At 43.6% G+C, this 22,326-nt stretch overlaps 1 protein-coding gene across 2 annotated transcripts in view; it reads left to right on the top strand.

The window, feature by feature from the left end:
• The window catches only part of plb1 (phospholipase B1), a 234,932-nt gene that overhangs the window by 26,175 nt on the left and 186,431 nt on the right, over positions 1–22,326 (top strand). For both annotated transcript variants that reach the window (XM_068019539.1, XM_068019548.1), the window contains exons 10-18: positions 362–427; positions 1,333–1,424; positions 1,525–1,600; positions 2,241–2,345; positions 4,447–4,542; positions 15,796–15,870; positions 16,038–16,118; positions 16,553–16,613; positions 19,315–19,373. In XM_068019539.1, coding sequence (XP_067875640.1) covers positions 362–427; positions 1,333–1,424; positions 1,525–1,600; positions 2,241–2,345; positions 4,447–4,542; positions 15,796–15,870; positions 16,038–16,118; positions 16,553–16,613; positions 19,315–19,373 — 711 coding nt within the window. The remainder of the gene's footprint in view (positions 1–361; positions 428–1,332; positions 1,425–1,524; positions 1,601–2,240; positions 2,346–4,446; positions 4,543–15,795; positions 15,871–16,037; positions 16,119–16,552; positions 16,614–19,314; positions 19,374–22,326) is intronic.

Here is a 22,326-nt window from a genome sequence, read left to right as displayed (position 1 = left end):
GATGGACCTCAGTCTTTTTTCCTCTAGCATTTGCTATATTCCTATTATACTAATGCAGTGATTCACTATGAGGGTGAGTGCGGAAATCACTGGGCATGTTTTCTCCAGGGATCTTGTGTATGACCAACTCAGAATGGTATTAGTGGAAGCTCAGCATCAGCTTGACCACCTGATCTCTTAGCCGCTGTGACTGTCTAGCTTGGGAAGACCAGATTTCCAGAGAAAATAAAGGGGCTTGATGCTTCAGCAAATACAAATTAAAGGAACTGAGAAAACACAACATTTGCACAGAACTAGCAAATCTTAGTCTGGAATGTACGAATGGTGTGTAAAGTGTTATGTTTTTTATTTCCTGACCTAGGAATATTACTCACCAGAAAAGGTTGCATTTAGAATAAAAGAGGCTCTGGATATATTGCACCGAGAGGTAAGCATAGTATGGCTTTCCACCTTGTAAAACACTACTGTTGATCCTGGAACTGTCCTCCCAACAGTAATTAATAACCTGTTTATGTTGCCTCAGATCTCTTGTCGGAATGCAGCCTTGAGGATAGAGTCATTTTTACCCAGGGGCAGTTTTACTAATGCAAATGCAATGAACTAACGCAATGTGTGCATGTCTTTCAAAGCCTGATCTAACTTTCAGACTGCTAAGGAGGAGTCGCATTCTTGGATGGGTTGTGATAGAGGGAGAGAGAGAGAGGGGTGCTGAGACAGGCTGGTTAGCTTTGGCTGTATTTATGGTGCCTTCTGTTGGCTGCAGTCTTTTGGAGTGATTCCATTGCTGAATTTTAGTCTAAAGGGTTGAAAAGTTTTCCGTGTGATATCAGAAATATACATTGATATGAAATTCCTCTGCCTGCTATATTAACCTATTTAAAATGACCAATTACAGAATAGAAAGGCGAATTTTATATGAATGAATTAACACTTTCATCAGCAATATTATATAGCACGATTTCAAACTTTACCCTCTAATTTATATTTTTACCGTTTTCTCTGGTTGATCTTGATCAAGAAAATCCTGGTTCTAATGTTCCAATAGTTCCATTTAAAACGGTTCCACTTTAACAAGGCCTCTTCACTTCATGCACAGAGAGCTGGAAGTCAGAGGTGAAAGGGAGGCTGGGCTTCAAATTGCCATCCAGGCTGTGCTATGTACCTCCAATAAGAACATGAATAGGCTATTCAATCTGCTGAGCCTGTCCTGCCACTCAGTTAGCTCACACTGAAATGTACCTCCACTCCATTTACCCACCATTGCTTCATATCCCTTGATACCCTGAATAGAAACCTATCTGTGATCCTACTAAGTAAAATGTGGTTCTGCAGGTCCCGCGAGCATTTGTGAATCTTGTGGAGATGCAGGATATCGCCATCCTGCACCGGCTCTCTGACAGGGGTGTCTCTACTACGGAACCAAGGTAAAATGGTCAGATTAAGCTTACAGTTCTACGCTCGTCATCAGTTTTTAATGAGAAGACCAGACTTTGTAAAGACACATTTGTGATTGTTTTTCTTCAGGGGCTGGTGTGACTGTCTGGTCAAACACCACGACTCAGCAGAGCTATCTGTGCGTGTCATTAGCTGGGACTACCGGGTTGGTAACTTTTCACCTCATGTATATTTTATTTGCTCAAATCACTTTGATGTGCTTTTAATGAATTATACAAGAATTTATATTTATAAAATAATACAATTATAGAGTAATTATAGAAAACTGATAACATAAAACGTGCTTCTGTATAGTTTGAACTCAACATGCACAGACACTCAATGAAGGTCTTGTATAATTATATAATGCTTTACATTTGGATCAGGGTTAATATTTACACAGTCTTTCCCTGCTGAGGTGAACAGATCATCCAGGATACCCAGACCTAATTGCTATCCAGTGACCCTTGTAAAAACGTGTGTGTACGTGTGTGCATGCACACACGCGCGTGTGTGTGTGTGTGTTTGCTAGTCTGTGTACACGTTACCGTGTGTGTATGCATGTATGTGTGTGTGCACTCTTGTGTGCTTATGTGCACCATTGCATATGTGTGTGTGTGTATATTTATGTATGTGTGAGATAAAATCCAGATCCGATTCGACCTGGGCCCACAGATGAAGCCCCTTGGCTGATGTAATGGACAACAACAGACACAAGTGAAACCAGCATGACTTACAAGAGAAAATTAAGGGTTTTTTCAAACAAAGCAGTTATTCTGACTTTTATAGTGTTTTTGTTTCTCTAGAACACTCTCCAGGAGCTGGTGTATTCTGGGATCTATGACAAGCGTGATGATTTCGCAGTGGTTCTGCAGCCCTTTCTCAGAAACATGGAGATTCCTCTCACTGCAGTAAGTTTCTAAAACAACCAAAGATCCTGATATTTATGGAGAGGCGGAGAGAGAGCAGGAGTAAATCTGGTAAGATGGGGATGCAGAGCTCCTGCCGAATTTAATGGCAGGACCCCCTCAAAGGTTTTTTTCTTCTGTTTCCTGCTGGACAGCCAGCTAAATTGACAAGCCGGCCAGTGGGAAAACCAATGGCAGGAGGCAAGTGGAGACAACCTTTGGAGATGGAGTCCGGCAAGCTGGAGAAGGGAAGACCGGAGATGGATCTAGGAGGGATGAAAAGAGCTAGAAACCAGAGTAGGGAAGGCTGGAGATCAGGGCTGGGGGTGGAGGAGAAAAAGAGCAGGAATCGGGAGTAGGGAAGGCTGGATATCAGGGTTTGGATGGGTGTTGGTCTGCAAACGTGACGGGGGTGGGTGAAAGAGACCCCGATTGTCAGAAGGGAGGCCGTAGGTTTGTTGAGAGGTTGGGGAGAGCACTCTATTTCACTGTGAGAGCCCAATATAAATGTTAATGCAATGTCCTGCCTCTCCAAGGAAACCCACTTGCATAAAACAAGCCCACCTCTGTATAAACTGCAACAGGCTTTTACACTGTAGGTTTGGGGATGCATTCCCATTTTTATATTTTTAACTCCACACACCTGCTCCGACCCATCATGGGGGGGTTAATTATGAGACCAATGTCTTTTGGTTTGAAAGTGCATGATGTAATGCCTTTTTGAAAAAAACACAAGCAAATGTTACACAAGAAGTATTTGACCCAGGCACAGTGCAGGAGGCTGTTGTGAAATAAGTGGCTATTGGCCTCATTCCAAGGATGTTAGGTCTCAGGGTCCCTCCACAGGAAGGTTTCTCCTCTGCTGTTTGGTTTCTGGCTATCAGGCAGTGGGAGTTGGTCCTCAGCAGGGATTTTACATGGGGCGGGAAACCCCGCCCACTGACCCAAAAGTCGGAGATGGACTTTCACCTCCTTGAGATAAGAAGTCCCACCTCCAAGAGCTGTCAGCCAATCAGAGGGCCGGCAGCTGTTAGTCCCAGCTGTGCCACTGGGAGCTGTGGCCACTGCTGGGACTGCAGCCAGCCAATGGCAGGATTGTAGATGTCGGCCCCGGAACAAAGGTAAGTTTTGGGGCTTCGCCATGGACAATTGACCGGGCCCTGGGGAGGCAAGGAAGATTGGTTGAGAAGGGGATGGACTTTATTTCAGTGGGAGCGGTTGGGGCTTTGGGGGGCCCTCTGTGAAGGCCACCCTTTGCAACCCGCAAGGAGGCCGCCATGTAAAACCTGGCGGCCTCCTGGGGGCCTAAGGTGCCCACTCGCCACTGGTAAAATACCAGCAGTGGCAGGAGGAGGCCCTTAAGTGGCAGTTAATTGGCCACTTAAGGGTCTTGATTGGCCTGGGGCGGTTGGGCCGTTTCTCGCCACTTCTGCCCCTGGTAAAATTGCAGCAGGGGTGAGAAGGCATCAGGAATGGCACCCCCACCTCCCACTCAATTTTATGACTCCCCAGGTAAAATTCCAGCCTCTGTTTTACGTTCAAAGTTATTACCACATTTAAAATGTCAGCCTGCAAAGTAAATTTTAAAAAGTGTCATATTATTAGTCTCTGGTGATGCTCCAACAACGGTGTTATGTTGGGAATTTCATGTCATTGAAGCAATGATGATATATGCCCAAGTCATGCTGACGTGTGAATTGGAGGGGAACTTAGATGGTGTTTGCATGCCATTGCTGATCCAGAACATCTTGGTATTAGAGGCCTCATGGGAGGGAGGTGCTGTTGACCTAACCTTGCTAAGTTGCTACAGTACATCCTGCAGATCATACATACTGCATCCAAAGTGCAATCCGGTGGGGGGGGGGGGGGGAACAGGGGGGAATGTGGGGGAGGTGGGAGGGTTGTGCGTGGAGCGGATTGATATTGAGTCCATTGTAGAGGCAAGAATTAAGCAACCTGCTATGTCCCGGGAGTGATTACAGACTGGAATCTAATCGAGGGGTTCAGATGGTTTATTTTTATCTCTCTGACCCAGTGTACTGGTTGTTTATTCTGTGAGGGACAATTTTGGCCACACTTGTCATGTGTTTATTGTTTCTTGCAGGATGGTAAACCCGATCTCAGCTACTTCTCACAGGATGGCTTTCATTTCACTGTCAGAAGCCGCGCTCTGTTAGCCAGTGGTCTTTGGAATAACATGGTGTGTATAATTCTTTCTCATTTTCCATTGATCTTTCTTGAATAGAGGTGTTACGTTCGCACTTTTCCAATCCGCTGGGATCTTTCCAGAAGCTAGGGAATTTTGGAAGATTGAAACCAATGCATCCACTATCTCTGCAGTCACTTCTTTTAAGACCCTAGGATGCAGGCCATCAGGCTCAGGGGACTTGTCACCCTTTCGTTCCATTAGTTTTCCTAGTACTTTTTCTCTAGTGATAGTGATTGTTTTAAGTTCTTCTCTTTCTTTCGTCTTCTGATTTTCTGCTATTCTTGGGATGTTTCTTGTGTCCTCTACTGTGAAGACAGATACAAAGTACTTGTTCAAAATCTCTGCCGTTTCCTTGTTTCCATTATTAATTCTCCAGTCTCATCCTCTAAGGAACCAATGCTTGCTTTAGCTACTCTCTTCCTCTTTATATATTTGTAGATGCTTTTACTGTCTTTATATTTCTTGCTAGTTTACTCTCATTCTTTAATTTCCCCCCCTTAATTTTTTTTTTAGTCATCCTCTGCTGGTTTCTAAAATTTACCCAATATTCTGGCCTACTACTAATCTTTGCAGCATTGTAAGCCTTTTCTTTCAATTTGATACCATCCTTAATTTGCTTAGTTAGCCACGGACGGTGCGTCCTTCTCATAGAGTCTTTCTTTCTCAATGGAATATATCTTTGTTTAGAGTTATGAAATAACTCCTCAAATGTCTTCCACTGTTTCTCTACTGTCTTACCTTTTAACTTATTTTCCCAGTCCACTTTAGCCAACTCTGTCTTCAAACCTATGTAATTGCCTCTATTTACATTTTAGACGTGAGTTTCAGACCTAAACGTCTCACCCTCAAACTGAATGTGAAATTTCATCATGTTATGATCACTCCTGCCTAGAGGATCCTTTACTATGCGGTCATTTATTAATCCTGTCTCATTACACAATATCAGCTCTAAAATAGCCTGCTCCTGGGTTGGCTACAGAACATATTGTTCTAAAAAAACTGTCCCTAATAGACTCTATGAGCTCTGCCTCCAGGCCACCTTTGACAATTTGATTGCAAACTATATGAAGATTAAAATAGCCCATGATTATTGCAGTATCTTTCCTATAAGCCCCTATTATTTCTTGATTTATATTCTGTCCTCCAGTGTAGCCACTGTTTGGAGGCTTATAAACTACTCCTACCAGGGATTTCTTTCCTTTGCTATTTCTTATCTCCACCCAAACTGATTCTACATCGTGATCTTCCATGCTATGATCATTTCTCACTACTGCACTGATCTTATCCTTTATTAACATAGCTACCCCACCTCCTTTTCCTTTCTTCTTATCCTTCCGAAATGTCAAATGCCCTGCAATATTCAGGTCCTAGCCTTGGTCATCTTGTAATCAAGTCCCTGTAATAACTATCATATCATACCCATTATTTCTATTTGTGCTATCAATTCATCCATTTTGTTACAAATTCTGCATGCATTCAGATAAAGAGCCTTTAATTCTGCCTTTTTACCATTTTTCCTTACACTGGCCTTATATGCTGGTGCACTCTTATGTTTAGACGCTCTGTTCCTTCCTGTCACACTTTGGTTAACATTATCCATATCATTACCCTGCACTATTGCCTTGTCCTTTCTCGTTAACTTTCTAAATTTCCCTTCACCGGAACCCTCCCCCCAACTATGTAGTTTAAAGCTCTCTCTACAGTCTTAGTTATACGATTCGCCGGGACACTGGTCGCAGCACAGTTCAGGTGATGGCCGTCCCAATGGTACAGCTCTCTCTTTCCCCAGTACCCATGAATTGAAATCCATTTTTCCAAAACCAATCTTTGAGCCATGCATTCAACTCTCTGATCTTATTTACCCTATGCCAATTTGTTGGTGCCTCAGGTAGTAATCCAGAGATTATTACCTTTGCAGTTCTGCTTTTTAATTTAGCCCCTAGCTGCTCATGCTCCCTCAGCAAAACCTCTTTCTTAGTCCTACCTATGTTGTTGGTAACCATGTGCACCACAACAACTGGATCCTTCCCCTCCCACTCCAAGTTCCTTTCCAGCCCCAAGGAAATGTCCTTAACCCTGGCACCGGACTGGCAACACAACCTTAGGGACTCATGATCTCGGCTGCAGAGAACAGTATCTATCCCCCTAACTATACTGTCTCCTCTACAACTACATTCTTTTTAACTCCCTCCACTTGAATAGCGCCCTGCACCACGGTGCTGTGGTCAGTTTGCTCATCCTCCCTGCAGTCCCTGCTCTTGTCCACATAAGCGACAAGAACCTTGAACTTGTTGGACAAGCGAAAGGGCCGAGGCTCCTCCATTGCTGCCTTTTGGATCCCCATACCTGCCTCACTCATAGTCACACCCTCCTGTCCCTGAGACGAACCAAATCTGAAGACCCTAGCTTAATGGATGTGACTGTTTTCTGGAACACAGTGTCCAGGTAACTTTCCTCCTCCTTGATGCATCAGTGTCTGAATCTTGGACTCGAGCTGCAGAAACTTAATGCAGATGTGGTTGCCGTGGATCACATTGGTGTCCACCAGCTCCCACATGCTACATCTGAAACACGTCACCTATCCTGCCATCTCTTTTGTGTTTTATTTGACTAATTAGGTTTCAAGTTTAGAAATATCACTGATAATTTGTAGTTATAGTAAGTAGTTTAACTAGTTAAACTACAAATTTAATACAATACTTATATCTCCCCTGTACCAGTTTAAACCTTTCCCAGCATGGAAAAGTGAAAAAAACCCTTAAAACTCACCAGCCAATCATCAACTCGCTCATCTAATTAATGCCTTTCGGCTTCAGCTCTCAGCTCTCACTGTTTCCGGCTCCCTCTCTTGGATCACTCCTTGTTCTGTAAAAGACTAGACAGCACCTCCTCCCTCACTGCACCGAATTCCCACACTTACCAAATTCCTGAGTTAAGCACTCTGTTGCACAGGACTCAGTCGAGCAGAAATTCCAGTCGGCCTCTGACAATAGGCCTTAATAGGCCATTAACTCATCTTAATTGGCTACTTGCTTGCGGGCAGGGACCCCCTCTGACCGCGATCCGGCCTCCGTGAAAATTGCCTGTGGGCGGCATGGTGGCATGAATGTTCGCACCCGCCTGCCTCTATACTCGTCCCCATATGGAGGCGAAAATTCTGCCCCTGAATTGTAAACTGGAATTACATACAATTACATAGAATATAGAGGATAGAAAGAGGACCAACAAATCCTCCTAATGAACTTCTTCCCATCTCTCAATTAGATTTCAGCCTGTAATCACTCCTAGGTATCCATTATTCTAGTGTTGTGCAGTGGGAACGACTTTCCTCAACATTATTGTACAAACACAATACATTTGTATCAAACCCCACTGCTTGCTATGTCATCTGAGATGTTAACCTATTTAAACTACTAGACAGGTTAACGCAAAAGCGAAATACTGTGGATGCTAGAAATCTGAAATAAAAAAAGCAGAAAATGCTGGAAATACTCAGCAAGTCTGGGCAGAAAAGAAAAGTTAACATTTCCAGTCAATGACCTCTTGTCAGAATTAGAAAAAGTTAGAGATGTAACAGGTTTTTGCAAGGTGGGGAAAGGTGGGGAGGGGAGGAAAGAACAAAAGGGAAGATGTGTGATCGAGCCATACAGCACCGAAACAGGCCCTTCGGCTCAAAAAGTCCATGCTGACCATCAACCACCCATTTTATACTAATCCTACATTAATCCTATTTCCGTCTCACATCCCCACCGTCCCTCAATTGCATACCACCTATCTACCTCGGGGCAATTTACAATGGCCAATTTACCTATCAACCCACAAGTCTTTGGCATGTGGGAGGAAACCGGAGCACCCGGAGGAAACCCACACAGTCACAGGGAGAACTTGCAAACTCTGCACAGGCAGTACCCAGAACTGAACTCGCTGGAGCTGTGAGGCTGTGGTGCTAACCACTGTGCCACCTGTGATAGGGTGGAAGGCTGGAGAGATTAAATGACAAAAGGTATGATAATGCATGGCAAAAGGAGGTGTTGCAACGTTGGGCAGGTTAACACCCAACAACAACTTATATTTATATAGCATCTTTAACATAATTAAAAAGTCCCAAGGCGCTTCACAGGAGCATTATAAAGCAAAGTATGACACTGAGCCACAAAAAGAGATATTAGGTCAGATGATCAAAAGCTTGCTCAAAGAGATAGGTTTTAAGGAGGGTCCTAAAGGAAGAAAGTGAGGCGGGGAGGTGAGGGAGGATATTCCAGAACTTGGAGCTTAGGCAACTGAAGGCACGGCCACCAATGGTGGAGCGATTAAAATCAGGGATGCACAAGAGTTCAGAATTAGAGGAACGCAGATATCTTGGAGGGTTGTGGGACTGGAGGAGATAACAGAGATAGGGAGGGGTGAGGACATGGAGGAATTTGAAAACAGGGATGAGAATTTTAAAATCAAGAGGTTGCTTGACAGGGAGCCAATGTAGGTCAACGAGCACGGAGGTGGTAGGGGAACTGGACTTGGTGCGAGTTAAGACACAGTCAGCAGAGTTTTGGATGACCTCAAGTTTACGGAGGGTAGAATGTGGGAGACCAGGCAGGCGTGCATTGAAATTGTCAAGACTAGAGGTAACGAAGGCATGGATAAGGGTTTCAGCAGCAGATGAGCTGAGACAGGGGCGAAGTCTAGCAATGCTACGGAGGTGGAAATAGGCACTAATATGAGGTCAGAAACTCATCTCGGGGTCTAATATGACATCAACGTTGTGAATAGAGTGGTTTAATCTCAAACTGTTGCCAGGGAGATGGATGGAGTCGGTAGCTAGGGAACAGGAGTTTGCAGTGAGGACCGAAAACAATGGCTTCAGTTTTCCCAATATTTAATTGGAGGAAATTTCTGCTCATGGATGTCAGATAAGAAGTCTGATAATCTAGCAACAGTGGAGGAGTCGAGAAAAGTGGTGGTAAGGCGGAGCTTGGTGCTGTCAGGATACATGTGAAAACTAACGCTATGCTTTTGGATGATGTCACTGAGGGGCAGCATGTAGATGAGAAATAGGAAGGGGCCAAGGATAGACCCTTGGGAGTAAAGGCCTGCTCGGGTCTGCAAATGAGACCTGACCCGAGCCCGACAGAACCCCATCCGACCCCGAGCCCGACCTGGCCCGAGTCCTTCCATTTTCTCCCGTGCCCGACCTGACCCGACTCGACCATCAGTTAACCTAGCTTCCGTTTTTCACTTTGTTCCTTACCTGCACAAGCTTAAAATAACTGTAACAAAACCACCTTTAAAGTCCAAAAAGTAAATTAACATTAGAGTCACTTACCTGAGGTGGTGATAGAGTGTGTCCGATCCGGCCCGACCCGAGCCCGAATGCCAGACCCGGAACTGCGACCCGACCTGACCCAAACCCGACATATGTCGTCGGGTCCCGTCGGGTTTGGGTCGGGTAGCAGGCTTTTACTTGGGAGACGTCTGAGGTAACCCCTGCCAAGTGTTCATACATTAATATCATGTAGTGTAGCTTTGTTGTTCACGTAGCTCTCTCTTACGCATATGTAGGATGCATTCCTAATTTCACTGTTACTACTTTGCCTGATGAAGAAACAAAAAGCAGGAGACAGTAATAGGCATTTACCCCTCTCAGTCCATGATAGATGCCCTTTTCATGGGTCACTCTAATAGATCAGCACTGCTACAAATTGCTGCCTATTGAACCATACTGAGGAGCTCTGTAAACAGCTTAAAAACTAAGAACCGAAAGGTGTTCTCCAGACAAGTACTGATCAGGAATTTCTGCATCTTGGCTTGATAATATCATGGCTCTTTTTGCAGTTAATGAGATGTCACCAGCTCATTGAAAGTTTCCACAATAGTTCCCAAACATTTTGGGTTCATTGACCTTTTAGCATTGCTGTTTCTAGGGAAGAAAAAGCAAAACATCATTACCTCAAAAATCATAGCTCATCTCAGATGCTTCAGATAAGATAAAGAATTGTTAAGCATTAATGAACTCTTTATTTTAATGCACCATTATTGTGGCATTTCTTCCTCGATAATTGATGAGAAAGGACACAGAAGCTTGTTCAGAGCAGAGGTTTAATTCCTTGGGCGTTTCACCTATTTAATTTAAAAATAAAATGATAAGGAGATATCTGCTGATACAGCTCTAGTGGGTATTAAACAGGAGATTGAGTAGATCACGCACATTAAACTCAGTCAGCATCCTATATAGTCCTGGGTTTGGACTACAAATTGAAATCTGGTAAATGATGAACCCTTTACGCCCATAAGTTGAAAATGATATATTGTTGATCTCTTCAGCTTAAGAGACTAGATGAGAACTAACTAACTTGCACATATATAAAACAGTTTTCATGATGTCCCAAAGTGCTTTCTAGACAATTAAAGACTTTTGAAGTGTAGTCACTGTTGTAATGTAGGAAATGCACAGCAAGTTTCCACAAACAACAATGAGAAGATGACCAGATGATCTGCTTTTTTTTTTTACAATGTTGGTTAAAGGATAAATATTGGACATCCCAGTAGAAGATCTTTTACATCCACCTAAGAAGTCAGACGGCTTTGATGCCTTGTCCAAGTAATGGCAATTCTGACAGTGAGGCGTTCCCTTAGTACTGCACTGATGTACTAGCCTGGATTTGGTGCTCAGCTTTCTGGCATGGGGCTTGAATGCACCACATACTGACTCAAAGACAACAGTGCTACTAACTGAGTCACTGCTAACACACTTTAATTAATCTGCAGTCCCCGTTTTAAAATAATGAACATCTCACATTTTCAAATGTCTCCACTCCTCGGGATTGATTTCAAAGTGACAGTTTCCATCACTTACGAAGCCCATGGATGGAATTACCAGCAATTGGCAACATGTTTAGATCGAGGATCTGGATCGGCGCAGGCTTGGAGGGCCGAAGGGCCTGTTCCTGTGCTGTAATTTTCTTTGTTCTTTGTTCTAAATTGCCTGTATCGTCTGGGTGAACTTGATAACTGTTTACACAAACACATGTGTCTGGCACTATGTAGCCATACTGTCCTGATATCTAGTGCTAGAATGTTGGTAAATTTTTACACACTGTTTTGCATCTGAAAAGGAAAATTAAGCATTCTAACCTATTCTTCTGCAACCCACACAACAACAAAAAAGACAAAAGTAGACAGTGAGTTGGAGGAGATATTTGAAGAGATGACCAAAAGCTTGGCTGAAGAAGTGGATTTTAGGAAAGGTCTTAAAGGAAGAGAAGGGTGCAAAGCTGAAGATGTTTAGAGTGAGAATTCCAGAGAGTAGGGTTTATATGGCTGCAAACATAGCCACCCAATGATTATGGGGAGGGAAGGGGAGAGGCCAGAGACAGAGAAATACAGAATTTTCCAGGAGGTGTTGGACTGCAGGAGGTTACAGAGAGGTGAAAGCAGATTTAGGATCACATTAATGTTTGTGTTGATGCCAAATTTCTGTTTGTGTCACCTATCGGTGGTTGGCAGGGAGTCACATTTTTTCTTGCTGTGAAAAGTTCTGGAATAGTTCTAAACTGGCAAAAAAAGGGCCAAAGAAAAGAGATTTGAAGTAAAACCTAAAAATTTATTGACAACAACCTCTTTGGTAACACAAAACCTCATGATGTTTAAAAAGTTTATTTTCCACCAGTTAGAGTCATTTAAAGCTGATGTGGTTTGAAACTAAGGGCTGGATATTCCTGGCCCCTTGGAGACAGATTTGGCGGGGGGGGTTGCTGGGAAAATGGGGGGGGGGGGAGCCACCTCGGGACCATACTCTGGTGCATACCCGCCTCTGGGGGACTACCCTGGGGCGGGCTAAGAACTGGGTCGGCTGCCCGCTCCACAGAGATGGGTAGCAATTAGTACAATTGAGGCGCCACTTAGGGGCCATTTTGAGCCAGTGCCTGTATTTTACCGGTGCCGGAGCAGACCCCCACTGTGCGTGGTGACGGCTAGCTCAATCGAGGCAGCCTCCCGGTGGCAGCCCAGTGGGGTGAGCCATTGGAGCTGGAGACTTCATGCCCCAATGACGGGCTATGGGGATGAAAGGCTGCAGCCCAGTCGTAACTCATCCTGCGGAGGGATTTCCTATCCATCCCCATGGCCCTACCAGCTTCGGTACTTATTTCATGAATTCTGTGCATGCAACCAAGGGCGCCTCCATGCTGAGGTGCCCACCTGCCTGCCTTGGCATCACCTGCCTCTCCTGGTGGGGCTGCCAGCCTGACATCACTATGGGCTCTCTGATTGGACCTGCAGCATCAGCAGCCAGCCCGTCATCCTTAATAGGACAATGAGAGTGGAAGTGGCCAATTCGTAGGCCTCCTCCCAGAAGGTTGCGCTGGGCAGTATGCTGATGACAAGGGCACGCTTGGGACCCCCATATGAGCCCAACATTTGGGTCCCGACACCCGCTGGAAAAAGTGGCTTCAAGCCATTCAGGTGACATTACATTCAATCACAATTCATATCATGGGGTAGAAAATGGTAAGCGTTTTTGCTTGTACAACAGGCACAACACATATTAATGTGGCTGTGGGACAGTCCATACCCAATCTCCACAGGTGTTGGTCCCACTGCTAAATTCGACAGGCCTATTCACACTGTGAAATAGGTGTCAGATCACTTGCATATGCTATTGAGCAGCCTAATACCTCTTGAAAGATCCCTCTGTAAATTTAGTGACAGCTCTGCAGTGCCTCTGGAGCTGCCAATGAAAGTTGAGTCCATGAAGAGTTCTGATGGAAGGTCACGGACCTGAACTGTTAACTCTGTTTCTCTCTCCACAGATGTTGCCCAGACCCGCTGAGTATTTCCGACACTTACTGGTTTTATTCCGCAGTATTTTGCAGTTTGGTTCTTTACTTGTCTTATTATCGCCTCTTTCTGCCTTGTGCTAGCTTTTGCCATTTAATCACTTCTGCCCCCACCCCATCAATTGGGTTCTCTCCCTTTTCCTTGGCTCTACATTTGCTTAAAAGTTGCTAAATCTCTAATATTTTCCATTCTGATAAAAGGTCATCGACCTGAAACTTTAACTCTCTTTCCCTCTTCACAGATTCTATTTGATCCACTGAGTGTTATCCAGCTTTTTTTCTGTTTTATTTCCCTCTCTCTCAGAAACCTTGTTGTTCATGAAATGACTGATATGTGAGTTTAGAGGAAAGGTTTTGTCCCAGTTAACAAATAATCTAGCCGTGCTATTTACATGGTGAGGTTTCCTTGTAAAGCAACGACTCTAGAGAACTTGGCAATGAAGTAGGTAGTAGATAAGCCAATCTCGGATAGCGTCATGTTAACTGCTGCAGCGATAGGAAAATGGTCAAAGATAGGTTAAGTGAGATAATAAATTCCCTTTGTCTCTGGCTGCTGTTATTTTCACTTCCCTTGTTATTACAGTTCTGCCTCTGCCATTTCTATAGTGCGGCCATTCCCATTTTCTTTGAACCTTTCTGTTTAATCTGGCTTCATTACTATCACTCCCACCCCTTCTCCCCATTCCTATTTCTATTTCTCTTATTCATTCTGAGGAAATGAGCACTGTTGGAAGGCCAGCATTTATTTTCCATCCCTGGTTGCCCTTAAGAAGGTGTTGGTGAGCTGCCTTCTGTCATGGTGTCCATGTGGTGTAGGTACTCCCATCGCTCTGTTAGGTAGGGAATTCCAGGTTTTGACCCCGCAGTGATGAGACAACCTTTCATGCTACCTCTGTTCTTCCTGATTTTCCCCCTATTATAGGAACATTAGAATCTGGAGTAAGGCCATTCAGCCCCTCAGGTGTGAGCTGCACCTCAATTCTATTTCCCACCTTTGCTCGATATTCCTAAATACCCTTACTTAATAAAAATCTATCGATCTCTAATGCTTACAGCAATACCCAGCCTTTTGAGGGAAAAGAGTTCCAGGTTTCTACTGCTCTGTGTGTGAAAAAAGTGGTTCCTGGTTTTGTTCCTGAATGACCTCACTCCAATTTTAAGATTAAATCCCCTTGTTTTGATTCTGCCATCAGAGAAAATAGTTTTTCCACATCTACCCTATCAAATCCTCTTAATAATTTAAAGACTTTGCTCAGATTACCCCTCAATCTCAGATATACTCAGGGCAATACAAGACAAGTTTATTTCTATCTCTCTATACCTGCTGTTATCCTCGTTGCTTTGAGTCACAAGCCCCTCATCACAATTTACAGCAACTTTCCGGTTTTGGTTTTTAATTCACAATATTAGGTGTCAGAAATGTTCACTCATGCTGTAGCTAACTTATCCATCTAAGCTTTTAACTAATCAACTCATACAGCACAGTAGGCCATTCGGCCCATTGTGACTGTGCCAGATGTCTGAAAGAGCATTAGAACAGTTAAATCAGGCCAATTCTGCAATTCCTGGAAAATTGCAGTAAAGGGGTTATGGGTCATGCAACCAAAGCGGTAGATGGAGTTAAGATACGGATCAGCCATGATCTAACTGAACAGTGGAACAGGCTCGAGGGGCTGAATGGCCTCATCCCATGTTCCTCCTATGTACCTATGACAGATGAGGTTTGCAATAATTTGGACAGGAGGTGCCTTCAGGGTAATAAGTCAAATTAAAACCATGCTAGCTGTAGCCATGCTTTAAGGCACCGTGCCCCAAATATGGTGCAGTGTTCAGGTACAGAGCATAGAAAGCAACTTTATAAGCCCTCACATTCCCTCATCCTTCAGCTATGATAGCACAGGACCAAACATTGTGGCTGTGGAATGCCAGGATGTGGTCCGAACCCGATGGTGAGTTTAAAAACGGGGTGAGTGGTGCAAGTCACAACTCGCTGCTTTGTGGCATTGGCATGGTAGGCACGTGTTCAACCCGCCATATTGGGCACAGCAGCAGGAGAGGTGGACCAGTGACATTTCGAGTTTGCTGAGTCATTTGATCAGTCAAGCTGATTTTCACCTCTGTAACTTCAGATAAGTTAAGATTGCAATCTGAAGCAAAGATAACCACGATGAGGATCATATCAAGGTCTAGAAACATCTTTGAGGGAGTGAAACACTTCACGTGCCTGCCTCATATACAGGTCCCTATCAATAATGAGCCCTAAACCTATGATATTGTGCATTTTGCAATATTTCCAAATTCAAACTGGCTACTGCTAAGGTCAGAGTCTGCGCCGTTAATTACGCTGCGACATAATTTTTCAACAAATGTGGCACTGAACCTCAATCTCAGGTCCATCTGTTTTCCTTTACAGCTCGAACCCAATGGGGATAAAAATGAAGTCCTTGAATGCTCAGCAACAGCCCTTCAGTTGCATTGTCCAACCCAGGTAAGATCAGACGGTGACGCCTGCTGCTTTTGCACTATAAAAGTCACTCTGTGCGATCAATCATTCCTCCTGTGTTCAGCACCTTCACATGTTTACTGTTTAAATAGAAAGTTGTACTGTTAAACTGCTGTATCACAATACCTCTCTGTTTCTGTCAATTCCTGCAGAAGAGACCCTACCTCTTTACTACCCGAAACAGCGACTATGCAAAACGTCTGAATGCAGAGGCGGGGAGGGCCAGCCAGCAGGTAAACTACCTCACCAGTGAAGGTTTTCCATCTTTGCACCTTGTACCTTCATTACCTCATCCCTTGTTTGGTTCCTTCCATATTCCTGATTCTCGTCTAAATCTTTTCAGCTCTCCTTCTCCTTCACAACTTGAACCGCCCAAATATGCAAAATATCATTTTCATGGCACAAGTCTTTTTTACCTCATTTCTAATTTTTTCTTTCCCTTTTCGCTGTAAGTCTGCTCTGTTCAGATATGACCTTTCACCAGGGAGTTCTGAACCAAATACATAAAAAAAAAATGAACCTAGCCCTTTCTTTTAGGGGTTGGTCTGCCTGCTGTGCACTTCCAGAACTTCCTTTTTTTACTTAACTTAAATAAATTAAATAAATAAAAGTAGCTACTTGCAACAACAGTATCCTTTCAATAAATTTGTGTCTCATTTTGAACTAGAATTCTGGCAGTGAAGTGACTTGTACAGAAAGGGACCCCTCTAATGCTGTTCCAGTCTCAGGTACAGTAAATACATGGTTATAGTAATATCTTATCAATCCAGTCAGATTCAGTCTCTGACCATGCACCTACTGGCAAGCAACAGGCATGTAAGAAATATTGGCTCAAGTAAGATGACTCAAAGAACAATTCACACTGTCAGAGCAAAGAAAGAATTTGCACCAATCTCCTTTAGTTCTCTCGCTGCTTCACTTACTGTGACAGATGGAGAATGCCAACTCTCTTGGGAATTTTTCTCCAACTCTCTTGAAGGCAATGTCAGCATTAGTCTCTCCCAGGTCAGGTGCTGTGGCACAACAGTGTGGCTTAACCCTAGGACACAGTAACTTAGGAACAGGAATAGGCCATTCAGCCTCCAAGGCTGTTCTGTCATTCAGTAGATCATGGTTGATCTGTACCTTGTCTCCATTTATGCATTTTGTTTCTGTAACCCTTAATACCCTTGCTTAACAAAAATCTATCAATCTCAGTTTTGAAATTGATAATTGGCCTCCAGCCTCAACAAATTTTTAAGAGAGTTACAAATTTCCACTACCCTTTTGAGAAGAACTGCTTCCTGCCACCTCCCCTGAATGGCTTAGCACTATTACGGCTAGTGTGTGATGCAAAAAGACGCCAACATTGCGGGTTCACTCCCTGTACTGGCTGTGCTAGTTCATGGAGGCCTGCCTCCTCGCCTTGCCCATGCCTGTGGCAAGCTATACATCACCACAACTGTCTCTCTCAAATGGGAGACGTGCCTGGTCCTTTGGGACTATGGCGGCAACAATTTAAGGTTAGACCCCTTTGTTTTGGACAACTCCACCAGTGTCAATGGTTTATCTCTAGCTACTCTGTCAAATCCTTTTATCATGTTAAATACTTCAATTATGTCAATTTAATCCTCTATGCACAAGGGATGCAAGCCAAGTCGCTGCAACTTGTCCTTGTAATTTAACCCTTTTAGCCGCAGTATCATTCTGGTGAACGGCATTCTTTAGTGCTCCAGCACGATACTTCCACTTCCTAATGTCAACCATTTCTGAGTGGCACTCCCACTGTTAGTTCCTATCCCATTCAATTCCTGCTGTAACCCCAACCTGTTCTCTGCTGCCAGATCTGCACTGATCTGATTGCAATTGTTTGAGAAATCTGCCACTCTTCACATAGACAGGTTTACTACATGTGAAAGATGAGGTTACAAGTACGTTTAACATATGATTGAAATAAGTGGAAGATTTACTAAGCCAAATGGCTTGATTTGTGGGGGTCAGGCAGCAGCCATCAACAGGAGTTAGCTCAGGTCAGGAATGGATGTGGGAATCAAATAGGGTTAGGGTTTGCAGCGAGAATCAGACCCATTCAGAGATTGGCAAAGACTTCATCAGTTTGGCCAAGTCGATCCACTCTATGATCTGACCTAAAACCACTTTTGCCAATTTTCTCAGCGACGTGGCAATTCGAGAGTTTGAGAAAGCTAGAAGCAGCGCTGGCCCTGATGAGGTGATTGACATTATAATATGAACAGAATGGAATAGTAGAAAGAGGCCAAATATCCATGGCCTTTCTGGCACAGTCCCTGCCAATCTCCAGAGGGCGTGCAATGGAAGGTAACAAATTAGGCCATTACCGCGATATTCAGTCTGGCTTTGTTTGTTGGGGGAGGGTGGGGTGTTGGAAGGCAGCAGCTCTGTTCACTCTAAACAAGGCCCTTGATGTAGAAGGGGGGCAGCGCTATTTCAAAAGTGAAACAGATGTGGGTCTACCATGGAAACTAGGCCATGGACATAGTCGGAACCCTCAAAGATGCAGAGACCATATTTTAGCAAAGAAAGTTTTAGGTAGTACCCTTCCAAAGAGGGCTGTGGGGACATCACCAATCTTTGCAGTCTTCAGTGGACCTATCAGCCTTTCCAGTACAGTGGACATGCGAGATGCACCCCTAGTGGTACAGGCACCCGCCATTCAGTGGGGGGATGGTGGTGGAGGGGTAGTGAAAGAACATTCCCCTGATCCTGGCAAGTCTTCCATGCTCAGCCACAGAGATTCCCATGAACAGCAATATTAGTTTAAGGGCTGAATTCTTCTCCTCTGGATTTTCAGGCCCCAAAATCTTCAGAAGCAAAATCATTTGCTCTGCCTTCTTAATTTTGATTTGTCAGGTTTCTACATTAAGTATAATTCACCCTTCTTTCACCAAAAGAGTAAAGTAATTTTGAACATTCTACTGTATTGTAATCTGCCTCAGTCAATAGTTAATCAAGGCTGATCCCTTAAAGAGTGTCAGCAGTGATAACATCTTTTTCAGCTGTTATCATTTCGGCTGACCTGGGTGGAGCTGGGTTTGGAGTGCACTAGACTAGTTGTAAATGTGTTTTTGATGGCACCTTCTACCTAATTACAAATAAGCAAATAGAGGTCAGCATAGAGGCAGAGGGCATTGGAGCCAATGCAGTGCTAGGCTGTGGGTCTATACCCACTGACCTCAACTAAGTGCCCACAGTGACTATATATCTGACCCAATTTCCATTGTAAAAGAACTGCTGTTTCTAAACTATTACCAGCATTATCATCTCTATGAAAATCTACGGTGAAAAGCATTAATATGTTGGAACACTGAATAAATGCAATTGCCTTATTTGTGCTTAATTATCCCGTCTTCTTTGCTTCAAGTACTGTGGTTTAAATTTTGCTCATGCCCAGTGCTTTGCTTCCTCCACCAGTCCATGAGCTCAGACCAGCGGACATAAAGGTGATCGCTGCCCTTGGAGACTCCATCACGGTGAGGCTAGATAACGTTGCTTTGTATTTTGTTTCATCGCCCACAGGAAATAAAACAAAATCCCTTTGTGGGATTGTCCTGGTGCCTGGGATTTACAATGCTTGTTTTATGGAACCCACTATTTGTAGCCACATGGGCACCAGGGCATCCTTCAACTGTGCCAACTGACTGCTTGAAGCTACCAGTCATCCTTCAAACATCCTTGGGGGTACTTAGTCTGACAAGCAGTCTAATACTTGTTGAATTAGACAGCAGAGCCAGAGAACTGTAATGGACCAGGTCTGTCCTAATTTCCTATCACTGGCTCTGCCACCTACTTGAAAAAGAAGAGAGACGGTGGAAAGAATCAGAATTGATAAGAAGATTATACCTATTAAACTTTAAATCTAATTTAGCTTAAACGTGAGGAGTTTTGTTTTTAAGGCCTGTTACACTGTGAAGAGTTTCTTTTCAGCTAATTTAAATTTTGGAGATGGTAGCATGATGGTAATGTTAGGGGCTAGTAATCCAGTAGGCTCAGATTGATGCTCTGGAGAAATGCGTCAAATCCCAACAGTAGCTGGAGGAATTTAAACTCAATTCATTAATAAATTTTGAACAAAATACATAATATGGTAGAATTTTACATTATGTTTGAAAGTGAGGTAGTTCAATCTGAAGCCAGGGTCTTAAATTTGAACAAAGGAAATTATGAAGATATGAGGGGCAAATTGTCTGAGGTGAACCTGTTGGAGATTTTTGAGGATGTTACTAACAGAATTGATAATGGAGAGTAGGTGGACGTGTTATACTTGGATTTTCAGAAGGTTTTTGATAAAGTCCCCCACAGGAGGTTGGTTAGCAAAATTAAAGCACATGGGATAGGAGGTAATATAGTGGCATGGGTTAAGAATTGGTTAAAAGGCAGAAAGCAGAGAGTAGGAATAAACGGGTCATTCTCACATTGGCAGGCTGTGGCTAGTGGGTTACCGCAGGGATCAGTGCTTGGGCCCCAACTGTTCACAATATATATCAATGATTTGGATGTGGGGACCAAATGTGGTATTTCCAAGTTTGTGGATGACACAAAACTAGGTGGGAATGTGTATTGTGAGGAAGATGCAAAGCTGCTTCAAGAGGATTTGGACAGACTTAGTGACTGGGCAAGGACGTGGCAGATGGAATATAATGTTGAAAAATGTGAGGTTATCCACTTTGGTAGGAGGAATAGATGTGCAGAGTATGGTAAATGGTCAGAGATTAGAAAGTGTAGATGTACAAAGGGACCTGGGTGTCCTTGTCAATAAGGCACTGAAAGCTAATGTGCAGCAAGCAATTAGGAAGGCTAATGATATGTTAGCGTTTGTCACAAGAGGATTTGAGTACAGAGTAGTGAAGTCTTGCTTCAGTTGTATAGAACCTTGGTTAGATCGCACCTGGAGTACTGTGTGCCATTTTGGTCCCCTTATCTTAGGAAGAATATTATTGACATAGAGGGAGTGCAATGAAGATTCACCAGTCTTGTTCCCGGGATGGCGGGATTGTCCTATGAAAAGAGATTGGGGAAACTGGGTCTGTATTCTCTAGAGTTTCGAAGAATGAGAGGTGAGCTCATTGAAACCTACAAAATACTTAAAGGGATAGACAGGGTAGATGCAGCTAAGATATTTCCCCTGGTTGGGGAGTCCAGAACCAGGGGACACAATTTCAAAATAAGGGGCAAGCCACTTAGGACCGAGGTGAGAAGAAACTTCTTTCCTCAGAGGGTTCTGAATCTTTGGAATTCTCTACCCCAGAGGGCTGTGGAAGTTTAGTCATTGAGTATGTTTAAAACAGAGATTGACAGATTTCTAAATACCAATGACATAAAGGAATATGGAGATAGTGTGGGAAAAAGGCATTGAAGTGGATGATCAGCCATGATCATATTGAATGGTGGGGCAGGCTCGATTGACTGAATGGCCTACAGCTGCTCCTATGTTCCTACAATTCTCATTAATAATGGTCATGAAACTACTGCATTGTTTTAAAACACCATTTGGTTCACTAATTCCCTTCAGGTTCTGTGCTATCTTTATTTATATGTGACTCCAGACCGACACACGCACCAATGTGGTTGACTCTTAACTGTTCTCTGAAATGGCCTAGCAAGCCACTCGGTTGTAGGCGGCTTACCATAAACCGCTCAAAGGCAATTAGGAATGGGCAATAAATGCTGGCCTTGCCAGTGATGCTCAAATACCAAGGATGAATTTACATAAACAGGCCAGTGTTTATGCTCCACATGATTCTCCTCCCACTCTATCTTAACCTATCACATATCCTTCTATTCCTTTCTCCCTCATGTACTTCTCCAGCTTCCTCTTATGCAACTATGCCATTAATCTCAACCACTCCATGAAGTGCCAGCATAAAGGATGGTACTGGTACCTGTAGGGAGTCTTCATTCAAAGTTGATGATTTTAAAAAATGTCCCATTTTTTTTTTACCATTCTTCACATGTGACCTGAGATACAAATCGATATCAGCCCAACCTCTTTTATTAAATAGGTACAGGAGTAGGCCATATGATCCTTTGAATCTGCTCTGCCATTCAATAAGATTATGGCTGACCTTCTACACCAACTCCACTTTCCCGCCTATTCCCATTTCCTTTGATTCCTTTAATACCCAAAATTCTAACTATCTCAGCCTTAAATATACTCAACAACTGGGGCAAAGAATTCCAAAGATCCACAAGCCTGTGAGTGAAGAAATTTCTCCTCATCTCAGTCCTAAATGGCCAATCCCTTATCCTGCGACTATGCCCCCATGTTTCAGATTCCCCAGCAAGGGGAAAGAACCTCTCAGCATCTACCCTGTCAAAGTCTTGGAAGAAATATATACGTTTCAACGAGATATCAAGGTGTCCATTGAGAAATCAAGCTGAGGCCAGATGTCTACTTGCAAAGGTAGTGAGATAATTGGAAGGAGA

Source organism: Heterodontus francisci, chromosome 3 (genome assembly GCF_036365525.1).
Source record: "Heterodontus francisci isolate sHetFra1 chromosome 3, sHetFra1.hap1, whole genome shotgun sequence".
In the NCBI taxonomy this organism is placed as follows: Eukaryota; Metazoa; Chordata; class Chondrichthyes; order Heterodontiformes; family Heterodontidae; genus Heterodontus; species Heterodontus francisci.
The sequence above is the reverse complement of the archived record's forward strand: the minus strand, read 5'-3'. Positions and strand labels throughout refer to the sequence as shown.